Raw genomic sequence first — 22,406 nt, forward strand, 5'->3', positions numbered from 1 at the left:
ATGATTTAACTACAAGGTCATGAGCTGGAATTACATCCCCCTTGTGGGTCATTAGGGGAGCAGAAACTTAATCTGACTGTGGCCTTTAGAGGTGGGTTTCGGTGAGTGATTAAATTGGAAAGGTCATTAGGGTAGAACCCTTATTAGATCCTGGTGGGTTTATAAGAGGGTGGGAGACCAAAAGAACCACACCACTCTACACACTCTCCATGTCTCTCACCATCTGATGTTCCATATCACTTCAGGACTCCACCAGCAAGAAGGCCATCACTGTAGCTGGGCGTGGTGGTGCACGCTTGTGATCCTAGCACTTGGGAAGGGAGGCAGGAAGGTCGGGAGTTCAAGGCCAATGTTAACTACATATAAGTTCAAGGTCAACACAAGTTATTTGAGGACCTCTCTCAAACCACACAGAGAGATGGAAGAAAGGCAGGGAGGGAGGAAGAAAGGAATAAAAGCTGAGAGAAAGGGAGAAAGAGGGAAATGCTATCCCCAAAGGTAGCCCCTTGACCTTTGATCCCCAGAACTATGACCCCCCAAATCTCTTTTCTTTAGAAAGCACTGTGTCTCAGGTATTTTGTCTTGGTAATAAAAAAAAACATGGCAATTCACCCTGAAAGGAAGCTATGTCGTTTTATCCCTGCAATCCAACAAGGTGCGAGGGTGGCATGACCTCACGTAAAGCCACCTAGAAGGTTATGAACAAACTACAGAGCACAGGAGGGAATATTCCAAGTGACTTTGTGGTGCCGTCCTAAGTGACAGAGTTTGGGGTCCCCAAAAAAAGGAAGTCAGGTCATCACTTTATGTCGAATAAATGCAGGGCTTGATCTTTCTGGAGAATCAAGAAATCCATGAATGGGAGAGGATGGGTTTTCTAAGTCAGAGCCCTAGATGGATAAGGCAGAAAGCCCTAGGAAGACATGATGGCAACATGAAAGGCACCAGGCCTGGGAAAAGAGATGGGAATGAGTCATGAGGCTGGCTTGGAGATTGAGGGAACAGGACAAGCTAGGACACGTCTCTCTGAAGACTGCCTTCCTAAAATATGGAGCAGAGGCACCCACTGTCCCCACTGGGGCATTGTGCAGAGGCAGAAAGTGACACATCTTGTCCCCCTGGTTCTGGTCAAGCAGGATTGGGAATGCCAGCTCTTTGATCAGTCCCATGAAGCAATAGCTGTCACCATGGCTGGTGGAGCCTGGCCTCTGCTCCTCTCTGCCAAGAGACTGCAGAAAGTGCTTCTTCAAATGGGCAAGGCTGAAAGAACATCACAGGCTGTTGGCCAAGCTCAGCATACCCTTGGGTCCATTTTTGTGACCACAGAAAAATATCCCCACAAGTGTAGAGACTCAAAACACTTCTGGGAGTCAGAGGCTGAAGGTCAGGTTCCCTAGACTCACATCAAGGTGAGGCTTCTGAGGGCCAGAAGGGAATCCTTCCTGCCTCTTCCGGCCAGTAGTGACTATCTTGTATTCCATAACTTGAGACACCCTTTTCAAATAAGAGGAATATAATTTGCTCCCGTGGCCACGCCTCCTTCCTCTCCCCACCTCCTTCCCTCTCCTCACTGTTATTGTACCTGTCTCTGTCCTTCTTAGAAAGACACTTGTGACCACAAGCAAAGCCCACCTAGGTAGTCCAGAATAGCCGGTCCGTCTCAAGAACCTTGGTCACATTGTCAAAGTCCCTTTTTCCACACAAGGCAAGATCCCCAGGTTCCAGAGCTTAGAACCTACATATCTTTGGGGGTCATTTTCAGCCTCCTACCCCTGTGCGTCCTTGGCAAAGAAATACGAAAACACAGCCTGTGGATGTGGTTTGAATCTGCGTAGGTTTTTTTTTGTGTGTGTGAGTGTTGCTATTGAGTGGATGGCTTTGTGCAGGACATTCAATCCAAGAATAAGTGTAAACTCTCAGCCTTGATCCTGAGTCTTTGAGATGAAGGGGGAGATGAAAGGGATCAGGAGAAAGCTGTGGGTTGAGGAATGCAGAGGATCAGTTGGAAAGGGCTGGGGTGGGAGGGAGGGAGGGATCTGACAGGCAGACTCTAACAGCTGCTGAAAAGCCCTGTCTCACCCTGACACGTGCCTGGGGAGCAGAGAAAGCACAAGGCTCTGAAGCTCGGAAGATGGAGTGTGTGCAGACCCCCCGCAAGGAGGGAAATGAAAAGGTTACACAGGGATTGTCAATATAACAAATCCCAGGAGCAGCTCGGCCTCTCTAAATGTTTTGATAGCAGAATGTGATGGATTGTAAATCAGAGCAAGCCCATCTTAAACATTTGATGGCGCCTTATTTATTTATGTATGTGGCACATGAAACTAGAATTGATTCACTCTTCTTTCAGTCTCAGGGAGATCCACCCCCCACCCCACCACCACCACCCAACCACCCCACCACCATAACCGCCCCCTCCCCCCCCTGCTTTAGAACACGTCCCTACTCTCTTGGCCCTGGGGAGGGGTCTCGGACACAATGGTAACTGCTAGGATTCTTCCTACGCCATAGCTTTGCCAAGGGGAGAGGGGGTGATCAGAAATTGATTGTTTCAAAATATGTCTTCATCCTAAGTGTGTTTTTTAAAATAAGACTGTTGCTCAGAGAAAATGGGAGCATAAAGGTGTTTAGTATAGAACAGGAGCAGACACACAAGATGATTTCCTTTGAATGTGGAATCAAAGGCCACCTTGACCTCTCCCTAGGGATTCAGGTTGACCTTGCCTTTGCTGTTCCTTTCAGCAGACATAACAGGCAGCATTTGTTTCTTCCGAATCACTGACAGCTTCAGAGCATCTCAGGCATGAGTCTCTCTCTTCCTAGTGTAAGAACTCTTTAGGGCAGGAATCCTGGGTCTCATTCCTGATATCTGAAGCAGACACTGACATAGTTCACTTGACAATGAACAAGGGACTGAGAGGAATGAATGAGCTGGGAGCTCTTTTCCAAAGACGTGTGTGTGTGTGTGTGGTGTGTGTGTTGTGCATGTGTGTCTCTGTGTGTGTTGTGCACGTGTGTCTGTCTGTGTGCATGTGTGTGTGTTGTGCACATGTGTCTGTGTGTGTGCATGTTGTGCATGTGTCTCTGTGTGTGTGCTGTGCGTACGTGTGTGTGTGTGTGTGTGTGTGTGTGTGTGTGTGTGAATGCTGGGTATCTCTCTTGATCTAGCTCCACCTTATTTTTTGAGAATCCGGAACTCATCAATTGACTAGTCAGTGAACCCCAGAGGTGATCGTTCTGTCTCTGCCCCCCAGAGCTGGGATTACAGGCAATGCTCAGCCCTGTCAGCTGAGGTTCTCATGCTCCTGGCCAAGCCATCTCACAGGCCCAGGCTATTGCTGTGAGACGAGCCTGAGGAGCTGAGCTCAACCAAACCAACTGGGTTCCTGTGGGCCTTGCAGCAGCCATGATGTTTCATTGTCATCCAACACCCAGAATTCCTACTTTCCATCCTTCTGTGAGATCATTAAGCCATTCTTTCTCTATTTCTGTGTCCTCCTCCCAGCTGCCCATCATTCCCCTTGACAGTGCCATATTCCAGCCTAGGGTTATCTCAGGGAGAGTAGACTGTTCCCAGGTGCAGCTACATCAAAGAACATCACTTTTTCACAGGACAGAGATGGTTGGATTCTATCCAAACAGCAGATGCCAAATGATGGTCAATTGCCATGGTTTTCAATAGGACCAGGTTCCTAAGCCATGCTCCCAAATGTTTGGGATTGATAAAGTTTGGGCTGGGTCTCGAAAATTGACAGCGTTTCAGAACCATCGTGGTTTAACATGGTGTAACAGACATTTTGCTGACATACCCACAAAATTCAAATTTAGACTTAAGGTAGACTAGAAAGAAGACCGAAAACTTAGAAATGAACTCAGGGTCACCATTGGCTTTTTGAAAGCAATTCGTGTCATGCAGACAGAAGAAATGGTAATAAAGACAGAGACAAATGAGTGAGTTGGGAACTGGAGCTTAGAGACTAATGCAGGATCACTGATGTCTTCCTAAAATTTACCCCCACCCCATACCAGCATTGTGTCACCTATGACCCCTCCCAGTCCGAAAGCCTTGGAATAGACAGTGATGTTGTAACTTTGGAACACAGGGGAGCAACATCTGCTCCCTCTGGAATGATCTACCCTTGATGAAGTGTAGCCCAGTCTGCTCACAGCCCTGTCAGAAAACCCAGCAGAGCTAAAAGCATCCTTCTAAACTGTGATGTCTTGGGGAGATGCTCCAGACATCCCAGTCATTTCCTTTGACAGCTTCAGTGTGAAGCCCTAGAATAAGAGGTGGCTCCCATGAAGGCCCCACGTATAATTTCCTTGAGTTCTCCCAGGCCTCAGAGCACCCCGCCCCACGCTGGGCCTCTTCAGAGCCTCTGCCTGAGTCTCCCATACTGGAAACCTACAGAGAGGAGTCACCAGCAGGGACTTCTCACACTCTCAGGTGCCCTCCTTCGATGTCAAGAACCTAGACATGACCCTCAAGCTGACATCCAGACCTCACGTCAGCTCCACAGAGCAGTCTCCAGGGCCGATTTGGTGCCTTGAATCACTTTTCCTTCCTTGGGAACTTCAGGCCACAAACAGAAAAAAGTCAGGAAATGCCACCATCTTGACTCTAGACAAAAGAGTGGGGAAAAAGAAGAGCCAGGTAATAGTGGGAGTATACCAGCCCAGGGGGTCTTAGAGAGCCTCCATGAGACTTGGCTTAGCAGAAGCGGTATCACTAGCAAGCCCTTAGTAAATACAGAATTGCAGGGTCTAGTCCAGGTTTCCTGACCATAATCTGCCCTTTGAAAGACCCCACACAGTTTGTAGATAAAGTTGGTGTTCCAGCTCTACTGCTTCACGCTCTTCAACATCAACCACACTCCCTAACCTCTCCGAGCGTTGGTGCCCACATAACATTTTAGAGATGTGAAACTCAGTCTTTGACCTATACTGATCCTGTAGTAAATGTCTGTTGTCCTTGCTGGGGAAATGAGAATGGAAGAATCTAAATCTAGTGACGCCTGCATAGGCAAACCACACTGAATGAGAGAATGCTCTAGATGGAAAAAAAAAAAAGGAACCCACTCAGCAACTATTCAAAGAAGTAGGGAAGCTGTGGAGCAAGGTGTCTCGCAGCTACCAGGATCTTGGCTGTTTATTTTGGCTCTGTTAAGATGGCTCATCACCTGCTGGGTCTCAGAGGTCTTACCCCCATTGATCTTCCTGCCAGCTCTGCCCTGAAGTTGCCTCTGAGAACCCTCTGCGTCCTGGACCCTGCCTGAAAGGCTGTGTCCCTCTGGTGTCTGCAGGATCAACCCTGGGCTCCCTAGCGTCACTGTCTAACTCCCAAGCCTCTTTCCACCCTATAGGCTCATCCTTGTCATGCCCGCCCCATTCACACACCTTTACCGCTTATCAGCCTAGGAGGATTATGGTCATCAGATAGCAAACAGTTGTCTCATTCCTTTCCTGCACCTGGAAAGCATACCCTCCCTCCTTTGGAGGCTGCTCACTAGGGGAGAGCCCTAGGGCTGGATAGTGTCTGTTCAAATCCCCGCTCCACTGAGAAGTGGCTGTATACTCTTAGTCAAGACGCTCGCTCACACTCCCTAGTCCTGGTTGCTTCACCAGCTGTTGACGTTCATCGTGACGACTTCGCAGAGTCACTATAGAGTCACCTAGAAGGTACTGAGACTTCCCACCAGTGGCAGTATCAGCAATCTGTGCATTAAAAGGAAAAAGTCGCCCTCCCCTTGTGAAGCCTTTGTCTACACTTACCCACCCCGGCAACAGGAAATGGGAGCTGGTTTCACGGTTCCAAAAGTCTTCCTTTGCTTGTCTTCACGATGGCCATATGCTCCATCGCCATCTTCTCGTGGAGAGAGTCCCTGTCTGTTCTGCTTTACCCTCCTTCCCTGCTCCCCTCTTCCGCATGGCGAGCTCTGAAACTGCTCATTGAGAACCTCAGCCCTGGAAGCCATGCCTGCCATAGACAGGTGCCCACTCAGTCTGTCACCAGCTCTGACAAGTCACTTCTGTGACAACAAAAGGTTTCCAGGGGACAGAACCTGGCTCCAGTATTATGGGGTGAGCTGTGCTCAACCCCTAGACTCATATGTTGGGGTTTTAATAGCTGCTCAGGGTGCAGAGAAAGTCTTGATAAAAGCGATTGCTGTTAAGGGGGGGTTATTAGGGTAGACTCTGACCCAGTGGGATGGCACCCTTCAGTGAAGGGTAGTTTGCCTTGCAAACAGCTCTAATGAAATTTACTGGATCTCTCTCTCTCTCTCTCCCACACACACACACACACACACACGCACAGGCAAGGACAGTTCGCTGCTCTTTTAAAGCCAAGTGTCACTAGTGTGCTGGGGTATTTCTGTGCCCAGTTCAGGCCCTTAGGAAAGTCAAAGCCCACAACTCACATGCCACCCATTCTAGATGAGACTATCTCAACGTGGATTTTATCTGTTTATTCATTTCTATTTTTTAAGATTTATTTTTATTTCTGTGTATGCAAGTGTTTCTTCCATTGCAACCTGAGAGATAATTCCCCCAGAGGCTCCATATCTCAGGAACCCTCTCCAGTTTCTCTATTCTTCAGCCTTCTGTTTTAATCTCCTCTGGTCTCTCGTGCTTGCTTGCTGAGTGAGTTTTGGAAGCCAGAGCATGTTCTGAACCACGGTTTTGGAACACAGAGAAACTTAGTGCCTATTTCATTACAATTACCCTGATCTCGCAGGCTCACTTAGCAGATTAGAATCATTCTGATACTTCCCATAGAAAGAGTCCTTTCTTCCCTGCACCCACTCCTGACTGTTGTCTCTGTGTTCCATAAGGGATGGCTCCTTTTGCTCCCTTTCTTGGGAAGCCAGTGGGAAGAACTGAGCCCCATCCCCTGCTGTGTCAATAGTGCCCATGAGGAATGCTGGAGACGTCCCCTTCCACTTACGTAGCCCGGCACCCACACACGGCATGTACACAGACTTGTGCACACCCAGGCACACACTGTCGAATATTCCTGAAAGCTTTTACCATAGCTCGTCACCCTATATAAAGCTGCAGCCCCCACAAAAGGCTTTTCGTTGTTACCAGAGCCATAACAGTCAAAGCCCAACCCTGCCAGCCCTAACAAGCTGGGATCAGCCACCTGTCCTCAATAGGTTCATTCAAGAGACAATCGTGAAAAGCAGAGAAAGGAGACTTATTGGATGTAACTACATCGCAAAGAGGTCCAATGACAACACCCTACTCTGCCCAAGCCCACCTCCAGAGCACTGACATGAAGTTCAGGTTTAAATATAGGGCAAGAGGTACACATAGCTAATGGGTCCTGGTCAAGGTATGGGGCCACCCGCCATTGGCATATTTAACTCTTGCCTCTGGGTCTATCCGCAAATTGTCAGCACGTAATTAATGACAGCTCTTCCTAGGAGACAAGTCTTGCCTCTAACTGACACCAAGGCCTTGGCCTTTCTCTTCCTTTTCGTGGTGCTAGAAGAAAGTCCCAATTCCTTAGGGTCCATTGTCTCGGTAGTCTCTAGCCAGTGAGGTGTTATAGGCATGGATCAAAGCAGGATCTTGTGTGTAAGAACAAATAAGAAACAGAGACAATTTATTAAGAAACAGAAAACAAGCCAAGTGGGGTGGTGGTGGTTCATGCCTTTAATCCCAGCACTCGGGAGGCAGAGGCAGGCAGATCTCTGTGAGTTCAAGGCCAGCCTGGTCTACAAGAGCTAGTTCCAGGACAGGCTCCAAAGCTACAGAGAAACCCTGTCTCGAAAGAAACAAGAAAGAAAGAAAGAAAGAAAGAAAGAAAGAAAGAAAGAAAGAAAGAGAGAGAGAGAGAGAGAGAGAGAGAGAGAGAGAGAGAGAAAGAAAGAAAGAAAGAAAGAAAGAAAGAGAAAGAAAAGGAAGGAAGGAAGGAAGGAAGGAAGGAAGGAAGGAAGGAAGGAAGGAAGGAAGGAAGGAAGGAAGAGATAACATACCTGAGCCTAGAAAGAGGGCCAGTGAGCTGGAGAAGGTTACAAGGTTGAAGTTGCACTCAGTTCTAGCCCAAAGACTGGTGAGCTTTGTGGGCGTGCCATCCCCCACATTCTGTGTCCTATACTTTGCTGACACATGCTATATCCTTTCTATGTAGCCCTGATGGGGAGAGACCTGTAGTATTCTGCCAACTGGTTTCTTTCATGTCCATCTTGGTGCCTCTCTCTCCTCACCCAACTCTGCTGCCACAGGGGGGTATGGTGCAGCTCTTAGAAATATTTTCACTCCTTCAGGGACCGTTGGTTCTAGCACGGCCCACAAGACTGCCCCAGTAATAGAAATGCCCTGTAGAGGTGAATGTGATAACCACTCCCATGTGGTTCCTAAACACCCTCACTGAAATTAAGTCCAAAGAGCCATATATGGCTGATGGCTGCCCTACTGAACAACACAGATCCAGAGCAATACACAGTCAACAAGTAAATGGGTAGCTGTGCCCTCAACCACAAAGTAGACCGATATAATAATGTTAGTTATTGCAATGGGCTTTGAGGACAGAAAAACAGAGCGGAGACAAGGAGCAATGGGGAGGAGGTTCACTTGCAAGGAAGTGACAGTCAGGAAAGCCCTCTTTGGGGGTGGAATGTTCTGACAGAGGCTCTGTGAGGAAAGTGACGCTCCTGGTGGAACAGCTGGAGTGTGTCAGCAGAGCGGAGAGGGCATGGGTCACGGCATGCCCAAGCTTGCAGGCGGTTACAAAACACTGGAGTGCACTGTGACGTGAAACCAGAGAAGCTGCAAAAACCACCCAGAGCCAGCTCTGATCTTAACACGTACCTCCCTCTGTTGCTCCACCAGAAGATTTGTGGGTAGCTGTGGTCAGAATCCAGGCTTAGAGAGAATAGCAGCTTAGCCCAGAGCTAAGAGGTGCTTTTGGACACTAGAGCCGACTGGACTGCCGGTGCCTTGGCTGTGTGGAGAAGGCCAGACATGCTGGGCCCAAGAGAGAAGTGGTAGAGCATTCGTGGACTTGAATGTTCACGTGTGGAGCACACGTTTGAGAGAACGGAACTTAAAGGGACATGGAGGCTGGAAAAAGCCAGTGTCCGTGTACAGTGGTACCTTAGCAAGGCTTCAGCTCCAGCAGCCTCAAGGAGTTAGCCTTGGTCACCCATCCCATTAGGCCAATTAAAGAGAAGAGTGATGACAAAAGGCAGAGAGAAATTGTAATCAACGTGTTAGGAAGAGCAAAATGGAAATAGTCTAGTGACCACACGTTCATCTTCTTGATATCAGCTTTAGGTTTAAGAAGAGGGAAAATTGGGGCAGAAGGTGTGTGATTCAGTAGCCTTGGTCAAAGCGTCGTTCCACCCATGATTGTTAGAAAGATGACGGAATAACAAATCCGTCTCTCAATCACAGTTATGGTCACAACTCCTTCAGGACAATGTATCCAGCATGTAACCATAAGTCATTGTTCTCACCGTAGGATGGTCTGTCCTGCAGGATTTGCCATTCCTGGAATCCACGCTGACTGCAGCTTTAGGACAATGACTCTTTGTGCCTTAATCTTAAAGAAAACTGAGACAGCTCACATGGGCAGGCATGTTGTAATGATGATCCTGCCTGGCAGAGTGAAGTGAGAGTCTGAATCAACGTGAGATAGACCCAGAATGAAGGCAGCAGTGTGCAGGGTCCGCCCGTCTTCAGCTGCCTCTCCTGCCTGAGTCAGGAGTCAGTATTGTCAGCTTCTCAGTGATTATTGCAAGTATGGGCAGCAGAGGGGCATGGTAATCCTCCACTCTGCTTTTCCCATGGCCTCTCCTTGCTGCCACTCCTGAGGAACCTGCACCCACTGTTGGTGGCTTGCTCCAGCCTGAAAACACCAGTGTTCCAGTGCCAGAGAGATTGGGCTCTGGGGATCGCTAGGGGGACAACGGCTTTTTCCTGAGTCCTGGGGTTCTAGCCCGCTTCTGAGTCCTGCTCAGTTTGGTTCCTGAGCCCCCAGAATCTCACAGAGTCGATTTTTTTACATAAGTTTTTTACTTCTGCCTTTGAGCCCTGTCTTAAGTGGGACCCAAAGGCCAATATGTCATCTCCTCTCTTCACTTCTCGTAGATGTCACTTGTCCCTAAATACCCTCCTCTCTATTCTAAACATAATATCACACTGAAAGTAGCCACAAAGTGAAAGGCATCGAGATGCCGACAGTCACCCAGTCCAGTAGTTCCTTAGAGTTCTGGTGGCATGCCCCACCTCCTAATAAGCAAATTGTGCCTGTGGCCCAAATTAATATTTGTTTAATGCAGTTCCAATCAAAACTCTAATAGGGCTGTATTTTTGCAATTGATTATGATTTATGAAATAATCAAAATAACCAAGAAAATGTTCTAGGGGGAAAAAAAGAGGAACAAGAAGGAGCTACTCACTCTGCTGGATATTAACCTGTGCTCCACACATCTAAAAGGAAATTAACAGCAAGCCTCAGTAGCCAGCCAGATGCGCAGACTGGGCAACCGGGACCTATCTGTAGTAAATGTCAAGTGTAGTGTGCTGGTGTGGGTGGTTTCTTACGCCCTAGTGAGGACGGTTTACGTAATGCATGCTGCTGAGATAATGGGGAACGCGTGAGGAGAAACGACTGTACTTAACTCTGTACTGACTCGAGTGCTATACTTAACTCAGGATAAACTCAGTGCTAGAGACTTAAATGTAAAACAACAACAACCAAAAAGCCATTAAGTTGGCAGGACATGGTGGTACAATGCCTATAATGCCAGCACTTAGGGACCTAGGGAAGGAAGACAGCTGGAAGTTTGAGGCAGGCCTGGGCTACATAGCAAGTACCAGGCCAACCGTGACTAAATAACAAAGCCCTATCCTAAAAAGCAAAAACAAAGAAAATTAAGCCAAAAAAAAGTCTCTAAAGAAACCATAGATCTATTACTAGGATATGATATGATTTGAGTAAATGAGCTACATGCAAAAAGAGAAAACATGGATTAATATGCCTCACCTAAAAAAATGGAATTTCCAAATATTAAAGAAGCCACAAGAGGAAAAAGTTATAAATTTGCTATCTAAAATTGAAGATTTCTACATGTTAAACATACAAAAAGTAATCTCAAAACAGCTCGAAGGTAGACTTTTTTAAAATTGCAGCAGGTGTAATAAAGCATTTTTACAAATTAGTAATAAAACCCCTGAGCACCACACTATGAACGTGACATAAATAGGCAAGTCACAAAAGAGAGGCTATAAATGGCCCGGAAGCCTTTGGAGACAATGCAGCTTTCCTAGTAATCAAACCCACAGAAGTGGGTGAGGGAGATGGCCGAGTGGGCAAAGCGCCGGCTGTGTTCAAAGTCCCCAGAACCCACGTACGTCCACACATGGTAGTACATGTCTGTGATCTCAGCACTCCTATGGAGAGATGGAAGACAGAAACTGGAGAATCCACAGAAACTCGTAACCAGCTAGTCTGTCACAGGTATTGGTCAACAAGACACCCTGTCTCAAGCAAAGTGGACATCGAGGGGCCAACACCTGAGGTCTATACATAGATAGATTGATAGATAGATAGATGATAGATAGATAGATAGATAGATAGATAGATAGATAGATAGATAGACAGACAGACAGACTCTGAGTGCTATGCACATTCAGTGGCACTTGCACACCTACACACACACACACACACACACACACACACACACACACTGGGCAGCAGAGGAGAGAGAGGTTTTCTATTTTATGGCCTAGGGGCTGAAGAAATGGCTCAGCAGTTAAGAGCACTGCCCTTCTGCAGGATCAGGTTTTGGTGTTCAGCATCCACTTTAGGTGGCTCACAACTGCCCATAACTCCAGCTCCAGGAGATCTGATGCCCGCTTCTGACCTCTGCAGGCACCCCTACATATATCCACACCCAAATACATACCTACAAACAAAATTAATCTTTTTTCTAAGTCACAGAAGCATATTGAAATAGGTCCCCTAATTGCCCAGGCCTTCTAGGGGCAGTTCCTTGTGTAAGCTGAGATGGAAATCAGACCTTCTCGGGCACGTCCAGAGGAAAGGCCATCTGAGGCAAACATGCAGTCATGCGAGTCAGGAGAACCGTTTCTGGGCCTGTGTCCAAAGGTGGCTCATACTGAGCCAACCATGATGGCACATGCCTGTAATCCCAGCACTCAGGAGGCTGAAACAAGAGAATCCAGACTTCAAGACCAACCTAGGCTGCACAGGGAGGGCAAGGCCAGCCTGGACAATCTGAGAGACCCTGTCACAAACATACAAAAGAAGTGCCACATCTCTATAATGTAATATCATGTTGTCCCTTTGAACGGAAATGGGTACCATTTGAGAGAAACAAGGAAAGTGTGTTTGGGTTGGTGGCTTACATTATTCTCCTTTATTTCTTTCCCTACATTTTGTATACTCTTGTGCTTTTATGATAAGAAGTGATATGCCCATGTTCATTTTTCCCTGTTTTTTGTTTGGGCTTTTGTTTTGTTGTTTTGGGTTTGTTTGTTTGTTTGTTTGTTTAAAAAAAAAACAATCTCACTATAAAACCCAAGCTAGCCTGGAACTCAAACCTATGATCTGAGTGATCTTAGTGCCTCAGCCATCTGAGTGTGTAGATTACAGACATGTGTCACACAGCTAGGATGTCTTTTCCACCTACTAATGCCATGGAAACCCGTCTGCAGGCCCCAGTTAGGTGTCTAGCTTCTGATGTCCCATAAATAAAAAGCAACTTGCAACACCTTGCTTGCCCTCTGCACCCCGCTCTGCACTTCTGAAGATCCCACTGTCTTTGTTCTCTTTCTGTAACTTTGTGTCTCTGAACATGGAGCCCCCAACTCTGTTTGCTTGCTGTCATTTCCCTTCTTCCCGGAGAAAAGAAGAGAAGACCGACTTTCTTGTGTCTAACTCCCGCCCGCCCGCCATCAGTGCTTACATGTGTGTTTGATTTGGTGCCAGTTGGGGGCGGGGTTCATGGGAACAAGTCTGAAAAAAAAATGCTTGTTTCTTTTGCATTGTGAAGAGTTGCTGATTCCAGCTTTGTTCTTGTCCCACAGACATGAAGCTGCCTGGTGTGCTCAGAGATTGGTACGGCTACGATTATCTGTGCTGAACTCATCCTGAAAACTTCAACCGAAGACTTCAGCATTCAAGGGAAGCCAAAGGCATTTGAGAGGGAATAAAGCCAAAAGTCAAGAACTTCACTGTCCCGTCCCTACCCACTCCAAAAAGACGTCATTGCTCACACGCAGGCAACATGGCAAGCAAACGGAAATCTACAACTCCGTGCATGGTCCGGACATCGCAGGGGGTAGAACAGGATGTGCTGGAGGAGGCAGACAGGGCCAAAGACAAAGGAATGGGCATGCCACAGTCCGATGTGGCCAAGGACGGCTGGGCAGCAGAACCTGAAAACTCGTCCAAAGAAAATGAAGTGGTGGAGGTGAAATCTATAGGGGAAAACCAGTCCAAAAAACTCCAGGGTGGTTATGAGTGCAAATACTGCCCTTATTCAACACAGAATCTGAACGAGTTCACAGAACACGTCGACATGCAGCACCCCAACGTGATTCTCAACCCCCTCTACGTGTGTGCCGAATGTAACTTCACAACCAAAAAGTATGATTCCTTATCTGACCACAACTCCAAGTTCCATCCGGGGGAGACCAACTTCAAGCTGAAGCTGATTAAGCGCAATAATCAAACTGTTCTGGAACAGTCCATTGACACCACCAACCACGTCGTGTCCATCGCTGCTGGTGGTCCTGGGGGTGGTGACAATGACCCCGGGGTCTCCGTGGGTAAAATCCCCATGATGAAGACAGGAAAACTGAAGGCAGATGCCAAGAAAGTGCCCAAGAAGCCTGATGAAGTTGCCCCTGAAAACCACATGGAAGGGACTGCCCGCCTGGTGACCGATACCGCTGAGATCCTGTCCAGACTTGGAAGTGTGGAACTCCTTCAAGATTCACTGGGACACGTCATGCCTTCTGTACAGCTGCCACCAAATATCAACCTTGTCCCCAAGGTCCCCGTCCCTCTGAATACTACCAAATACAACTCTGCCCTGGACACAAACGCCACCATGATCAACTCCTTCAACAAGTTCCCTTACCCCACCCAGGCTGAGCTCTCCTGGTTAACAGCTGCCTCCAAACACCCGGAAGAGCACATCAGAATCTGGTTTGCCACCCAGCGCTTAAAACATGGCATCAGCTGGTCCCCAGAAGAGGTGGAGGAGGCCCGAAAGAAGATGTTTAATGGCACCATTCAGTCAGTACCCCCGACCATCACTGTGCTCCCAGCTCAGCTGGCTCCTACAAAAATGTCACAGCCCATCCTCCAGACGGCCCTGCCCTGCCAGATCCTTGGCCAGCCCAGCCTGGTACTGACCCAAGTGACCAGTGGCTCAACAACCGTCTCTTGCTCCCCCATCACACTTGCCGTAGCCGGAGTGACCAACCATGGTCAGAAGAGACCTTTGGTGACTCCCCAAGCTGCCCCTGAGCCGAAGCGTCCCCATGTCGCCCAGGTGCCAGAACCTCCACCCAAGGTGGCCAACACCCCGCTCACCCCAGCTAGCGACCGCAAGAAGACCAAGTTGCAGATTGCGCACCTCAAGGCAAGCTTTCTACAGAGCCAGTTCCCTGACGATGCTGAGGTCTACCGGCTCATTGAGGTGACAGGCCTCGCCAGGAGCGAAATCAAGAAGTGGTTCAGTGACCATCGGTACCGGTGTCAAAGAGGCATCGTCCACATCACCAGCGAATCCCTTGCCAAAGACCAGATGGCCGTCACAGGCACCCGACACGGTCGCACCTATCATGTGTACCCAGACTTTGGCCCCCAGAAGTTCAAAGAGAAAAGCCAGGGACAGCTGAAAACCCTGGAAGACAGCTTTCTGAAAAGCTCTTTTCCCACTCAGGCGGAAGTGGAGCGGCTGAGGGTGGAGACCAAGCTGAGCAGGAGGGAAATCGACTCCTGGTTCTCAGAGAGGCGCAAGCTTCGAGACACCATGGAGCAGGCCGTCTTGGATTCCATGGGGTCTGGCAAAAAAGGCTCAGATATGGTAGCCCCCAATGGTGCTCTCTCTCGACTTGACCAGCTCTCCAGTGCCCAGTTCGCTGGTTCTCTGCCCAGCCCTTCATCAGCAATGATACAAAACCAAGAACAGGTTCACCTGCTGAGGAGCACTTTCGCAAGAACCCAGTGGCCCACTCCTCAGGAGTACGACCAGTTGGCAGCCAAGACCGGACTGGTCAGAACTGAGATTGTGCGCTGGTTCAAGGAGAACAGATGCCTACTAAAAACTGGGAGTCTGAGTTGGCTGGAGCAGTACCAGAAGCATCACCTGTCAGATGCCGTATCAAGAAAAGTGGCCAAACACGTTGCTGAGAGCCCAAAGAATGGAAGTGAGGTGGCTCAACATTATGCCAGGGACCCCAAAGCACTCGGCGAGCAGGACTCCGACAAGCTGGTCCCCAGGGTGAAGGTGGGTGACGAGCAAGCCAAGGACTGTGTGGCAGGCAAGCCCTCGGAGGCCACCTCAGACAGATCGGAGGGCAGCAGCCGAGATGGCCAGGGCAGTGAGGAGAACGAGGAGTCGGGCATCGTGGACTTTGTGGAGGTGACGGTCGGAGAGGAGGATGCCATCTCAGAGAAGTGGGGGAGCTGGAGTCAGAGAGTAGCAGAAGGGACAGCAGACCGGGTGGACTCCGACTCTGACAGCGCCCCTGCAGAGGCTGGCCAAGCCTAAACAGGTAATCCTGCCTGTTTACTCCAAAGAATGGGGAAGTGCAGATTTACCCTTTTAAAAAAAAGAAAGAAAATTGGCCCAGATAATGTAGACAGAGATTCCAAGATGCTGACTCAGACAATGTACTTTTTTTCATTAATATATTAATTGTCCATATATGTTGGTAAAAATCATCCAGATATGTCATTGGATATAAGAAATAGTCAAGTATTTCTTATCAGAAACACCAGAGACTAGAGCATTTCAGATTTCAGATTTTTTTCAGAATTTGGAATATTTGCACATATAATGGGGTGTGCTGAGGGCTGGGACCCTAGTCTGAGTCTGAAAATATTTATGTTTCATGTTTACGCTATATGCAGAGACCAAAGGTAACTCCAATGCGATAGTTTTCATGATTCTGCGCATGCTTGAAACATCGTTTCGTGGTGTGGCATCCCCTCCTCACATCATGCATTGGAAAGTTTCAGATTTCGAAGTATTTAGTGGTTTAGAATTTCAGATTCAGGATGTCTGACTTAAGTTTATCATGTATATGTATCACATACGGTGTGTTGGAAATACAGATCCCATAATGGAATGACTCGGTGGAGCTCATCTTCATATGACTACCTCAGACACACTTGTCAGCTTCTTTGGGGTAGCAAGTAAGTTCTTTGTCAAGGTTCTTTGACCAAGGGGTGAAATAAATAGGGCCTGATAGTCCTGTACCCTCGTTTGTCAGGCACTTCTCGGAGGGGATGCCCTGCTGCCTGGACCTGTTTGAATACCAGCCTTCGGGCCTGTTCACACTTGAGTCCTTCCAGACTGTTAGACCAACACACCCTCTGTGTGTATTATGGTCACAGCTGGGGGAAAAAAGAAAAAGAAAAGAGCAAGGAGTAAGGGGGGTGTATCTTTTCTTTCATTGTCTTTTTGTTTTATTTCACATTTGCTGAATTGGAGATTCAGGGTTGATTCTTTGCACCTGAGAGTCTCTGGAAATGTTCCCTATTTGCCTTGTGTGGCTCAGGGAAGGTGCCTTGCTGTTTACGTCCCAGTCACCCCTTCCAATCTGGACAAGACCTGTGCAGGTGCAGACCTGTGGAGCCACAAAAGCCAGGGAAAGGGAGGTTACCATGGTGACTAATGGCCATGTCATCCACATAATGGGACAGGTCTTAAAGCCCTTGGTGCGTGTGATTCCCAAGAGGTCAGTGCGAGTCAAAACCCCAGTGCAGCAGCTGGCTTGGCTGTGTGTGTGCGCGTGCGTGCGTGCGTGCGTGTGTGTGTGTGTGTGTGTGTGGAAAGGGAGGTGGGAGGAGGGGCTCCTTTGCTGACCGATCACATAAGCTGAAAAGGCCCGTGGTTTGGCCAGGAGAGCTGCTCGAGAGATCACTGGAAAAGCCACAGAAGCAGCCTCCCAAGTCATCCTTGACAAACAAAAGTAGGGGTCTCTAGGATGCTTTGTATGGTCCTGAAGGAAACCCTGGAAGCTCCACCCCTCCATGCTGATGAGCTGAGACAACTTGGGCCAGCCATGCTGCTCGTTATTAACTCGTGTATTGCATGATAAAACGAGGCGCCAGGCAAGTCAGTAAAACCCCATTTCTCGCCAGCTCCAGCAACAGTTTAATGAGTTGTCAGCCCAGAGTACCCACACATCTTCTGGAGGAACTGCCTGTGAGTCGGGGCAAAGGATACAGCCCACAGAGGAGGTGCCGTTGATAGGCCAGAGTCCTGCGTATCAACAGGAGTATCAACGGGCCACCTCTAGCTGGCTGCTTTGTGTCTTTCCCCTCTCTCTGGCCATGTTCCCCACCGTCTTAGAAAGCCCCGCCATTCTAGCTTTGTCTCCCCTGTTGAAACAGTGGTTTTGTTTGATCTTGTCTTGGTTTTTGTGAATGTCTTGTCTTATTTTTCTCACGAATGCTCTAGCCTGCCCTGAACATCTCTTCGTGACCTTGAAATTACGTAGTTGCTATTTCTTCACACCCTAGGGCAGACAATAGGGTCAGTCCCCTGGAACAATATATAGAGAGCATTCTGTGTCCTGCTGCCATGGTGGATACCTAAAGACAATGGGGGGAGGCAGTTGGTTCCCATTCCCAACAGAGCTCAGTTGGGCTGAGAGCAGAGACTATACTTTCTGTTACTAGCCAGTATGACGTCATGTGATGTGGACATATATACCGTAGTGTCTTCCTGCCACCATCTGAAATGTCCCATTGCTATTGGTCACCCTCCTTCCATTCTCTTTTTACTGCCCTCCACCTTCTATCTAAGGGTGTGTAGAATGCCCGGGGCGTTGGAAGTTGAAACCAGACCACTCAGAGATGTAGGAAGTACCGATAGTCCCATTTTCTGATTATGGTCAATGTGAGCTTACAGAATATTCTGAACTAGATTACTGGGGTTTTACCTGGTGCTGTCACATATTCACGATGGCCTCCTGATTGTCCAGGGTGCCATGTTCTGGAGGATGGGTCTGCAGGACGCACAGGCAGTAGCATCTGAAAACTGGTCCAAGTCCTAACCAGAAGCAACCCTCAAAGATGTCTTCCAACTTAGACAGTGGAAAAAAGGCTCCCTAAATTATGGATCTCTCGAAATCCATGGATATGCTCAATACATGTATTGGGACTGGGGAGATGGCTCAGTTGACTAACATGACTGTTGAATGTCCCTGTAAAAAGATGAGCATAGCAGGGCCACATACCTGTAATCCCAGCCCTGGGGATGCAGAGACAGGAGGATCTCAAAGTTTACTTGTCAATCACTTTAGCCAAATCGGTTAACTCCAGGTTCATCAAGAGATCCTATTTCAAAATCTAAGGTGCAGAATGATTAAAGAAACCCAATGTCTGACCTCCACATGTACATGTAACATATACACATATGTTGTAGGCATAATATGCTTAGAAGAAGAGGCTAATGAAACATTCTGTATTAATTATTTTCTTGTTCGTGTGACAATACACATGACAGAGACAACTGACGGAAGGGAAATTTGTTATTGGTTCACAGTTTCAGAAGCCTTAGTTCATTGTGGCAGGAAAAGCATGGGAACAGGGTCACATCCGTCCCCAAAAGAGACTTCATTACAGTGTGGACCAGGAAGCCAAGAAAACTGCCCAGAATCAGAGAAGATATATTCTTCAGAGACCTGCCCCTTGTGGCCTAACACGACCAGCCATTTTCTGCCTCTCAAGTACTCCAAAGCCTTTGAAATAACGCCATCAGATGGGGGACAGGGAACTCAAATCACACGCCTGTAGGAACTATTTCAGAATTCAAACCATAGTGCGTTGCTCGGCAAGAGCCTTAGAGAACCCACTTCATGTCAAGTACTATGCATGCGTGTGTGTGTGTGTGTGTGTGTGTGTGTGTGTGTGACTTTAGCAAAAAGGTCCCTACCTGAATCTCAGCCTAAAACGGTAAAATGTATACATAAACCAGAAGTCCCTCTGGACTGTTCTTTTAAAAAAAAACATGTTGTTTTTTAATTATGCGTGCGCAGAGGGGGAGGAGTGTGCATGTGAGTGCAGTACCCAATGTGGCCAGAAGAGAGCACTGGATCCATTGGCGCTAGAGTTACAGGCACTTAGGAGCTACCCATCGTGGGTTCTGGGAACCAAACTTGGGTCCTCTGCAAGAACATTACGTACTGGGAATCACGCAGCCATGTCTCCAGCCCCCACCATCTGGACTGTTTTATACGAGCTCTGCACACAGAAATCAGAGGAGCCCAGAGGGAGAAAGGTAGCTTTTCTGGGGGGAAAGAAAAGTCCACCCACCAAGCCACACGTGCAAGCCTTCTTCTCGTTCAAACAAAGAGAACTCAGAAACCTGAAGCAAACTCCCCAGAATTCACTCTGCTGGTGTCTAAATTTGGCTCAAGCTCTCCAGCCACTCTCTTCGCGGCCTCCAGATTTCTGACAGTTCTAACTCTTGGTGATTAATGATGGCTCGGGGAAGGTGTGAAATTTGTGAAATGTCAAAATAAAAAAAAAAAAGAAGATGAAGAAAAAACTTGCCGTGGCTCAGCTTGCTCAAAATATTTAAGGTTGCTTAATTATTGCATGTTGACTACAACTTAGGGCCCAGAATATGTATGCCCCTCACACACTGTTCAGATTGCTGTCTATATGCAGAAGGATGAATGAGTGAATATGAATGAACAAATGAATGAAGGAAACGAAATGAATGAATGAATGAATGAATATACCCCAATCATTAGTTTGCATGCCTCCCTTCCCCCACCAGACCCTGGAAATCAGGAACCCCTCCTCATCAGTCTGAGTTCCCGGTGCAGACCTGGAGGAGGTGGGCTGTGTCCCGGTTTTCCCTGTCCATTTGCTGTTGCTAGAAACACAGGCCAGATGGCTTTGAAAGAAAAGCGGTTGATTCTGGTGATGGCCTTCTTGCTGGTAGATTCCCAAAGCAGTTCAGAGACAAGAAGCATGGAGCGTGTGTGCGTGTGTGTTGATCTCACGCACTATCCTGTTTTCATCATAATTACTATGTCATTTGTACAAACGTATGGTTTCTTCATGGCATCTCTATGTGCTTTGTTTGTGTCCACCCTCACCTTCTCCCTTTTCCCCAGGCCTCCTTCTTACCCCACTGATAGTCCTCCGCCTCCAAGTCCAGTGTTGTGTTATTTGTTCTGATTTCTTTTGTTTCTACATACAAGAGGAAATGGGTGATGTTTGTCTTTCTGTGTCTGGCTTATTTCTCTTAACACCATGAGCTCCAGACCCCATCCGTGATGAGTCCCCTTCTCCTTTATGAAGAAACACTCTTGTGTTGCGTACACAATACTGGGTTCTGTCTGTTTGCCTTTTGACAGGTATCTAGATTTATTGCATGTCTTGGCTCTTGTGAGTCACGCTGCAGTAACCATGGCTATGCAAATATCTCTAGTATGTACTCCCTGTAGGTCTTTTGGCTACACAGCTAGATAAATGATAGCTCTATTTTTAGCTTTTCTGTTTGTTTGAGGTTTTAATTGGGGGGGGTTGGATTTTTCTTGTTGCTGTGGCTCTTGTTTCTGAGGAACTCCCATACTTTAGACATAACCCCATTAAACACTGTAATAGTGACCCTTCTTGTAGGCAAACGCCTGATTAGGAGCGCTTTATGGGAGAAAGGACTCGTTCTTGCTTACTGTTCGAGGAGACACATTTTTATCAAGGTGGGTAAGGTGTGGTGGCAGGAACAGAAGGCCAGCTGGTCACTTGCCTGAGCAGCCAGGAAACCAAGAGAGCGCGTAACAGGACCCTGACATAAAACATCAAGAGATCCACCCCCAAGCAATTCACCTCCCCTAGTAGAGCTTCCACGGCCTTACAAAACGGCGTTACTAGCACGCCTTGGTTCCCAGAAGGCCACCTTCATGCTCACGTGGACTGTATGAACAGCCACTGTGCGTTCACACCCCCAGCATCTTTTTCTCTGCTTACCCAGCCCTATTAGATTAGGACTTGATTGTTCTCCACTTGATTATCTATTTAAAGATCTTAGCTGCAAACACGGGGCTCCAGTATACACATACAGTTCACTCGGCAACACTTAAGGCGTGGTCTGTGGTTGTTGGAGTTAAATGAGATGATAAGAGGGAGCCCCCAGGCGCTGGCATTAAGAGCGGCACCTGCTCAGTAGCGATGCCTGTGAACTTTTATCTGCCTCTCCATATGGTGAAGTTGGCTGGCTACTTCCTGCCTTTCCACACTGACATTTTCTGTTGGACCCCGCTTGTGAGAGCTCACGCCATGCATTCGCTGTATTACGAGAGGGGTACGCGTGAGAGGCCTGGGGCAACAACATGGGCTGACATGTGCAGGGTATTTACCATGCCAGGCACGGCTCACGCGCCTCGCACATGCTCGCTCATCCTCACAGCAACTGTGATCAGCAGGAGTTTCTTCATGTGCGACCACAGAAAAGACACAAAGGAAGATGATGTACCCAAGGTCATCCAGGTAGAAGGTAGTAAGGCTGAGATCCAAACCCAAACCTAAATGTGTGACCTTTCTTCTAGTTATCTTTAACTATCAGCTAGACACCACCTATTGTCAGTCACCCAGCTGAGAACCTGGAATGAGTGAGTAGAGGAGATCACACCGGCCAATGGTCTTGATTGTCATCTGATATAGGAGGTCCCAGCCCGCTGTGGGCTGTGCATGCCTCAGCAATGAATCCTTATCTATCTATAAGCCACCCTAGGAACCCCCAGCCAGAATCTTCCATGGATCCTGCTTGTACTTCCTTGGCTATGACGTGAGTTCCTTGATCAGAGGCCGTGCCATGTGGAATAGCAAGCAGGCTGGCTCTCAAGTTTCTACCTTGAGTTCCTGCCTTGACCTCCCTCAATCGTAGATGAGTATGGTTCATCATAGACTAGCAAGCTAAAATAAGCCCTTCCCTCCCTAAGACAGTTCCATCACAGCAACAAAAATGAAGCTACAACACCAACTCAAGAGTCTCCCTAGCCTGGCAGTCGCCTTTCATCCTGGTACTCGGGAGGCAGAGGTAGGTGGATCTCTGTGAGTTCAAGGCCAGCCTGGTCTACAGAGTGAGTTCCAGGACAACCAGGACTGCTGCACAGAGAAAACTTGTCAAAAGAAAGGAAGAAAGGAAGAAGAGGAAGGAAGGAAGGAAGGA

General features: G+C 48.0%; 1 protein-coding gene across 1 annotated transcript in view; it reads left to right on the forward strand.

The window, feature by feature from the left end:
• Positions 1-22,406, forward strand: part of Zhx2 (zinc fingers and homeoboxes 2) — a 140,426-nt gene that overhangs the window by 112,412 nt on the left and 5,608 nt on the right. Inside the window, exon 3 of the mRNA XM_057792583.1 lies at positions 13,063-15,765. Coding sequence (XP_057648566.1) covers positions 13,263-15,761 — 2,499 coding nt within the window. The 5' untranslated portion in view covers positions 13,063-13,262 and the 3' untranslated portion in view covers positions 15,762-15,765. The remainder of the gene's footprint in view (positions 1-13,062; positions 15,766-22,406) is intronic.

Source organism: Chionomys nivalis, chromosome 17 (assembly GCF_950005125.1).
Source record: "Chionomys nivalis chromosome 17, mChiNiv1.1, whole genome shotgun sequence".
Taxonomy (NCBI): Eukaryota; Metazoa; Chordata; class Mammalia; order Rodentia; family Cricetidae; genus Chionomys; species Chionomys nivalis.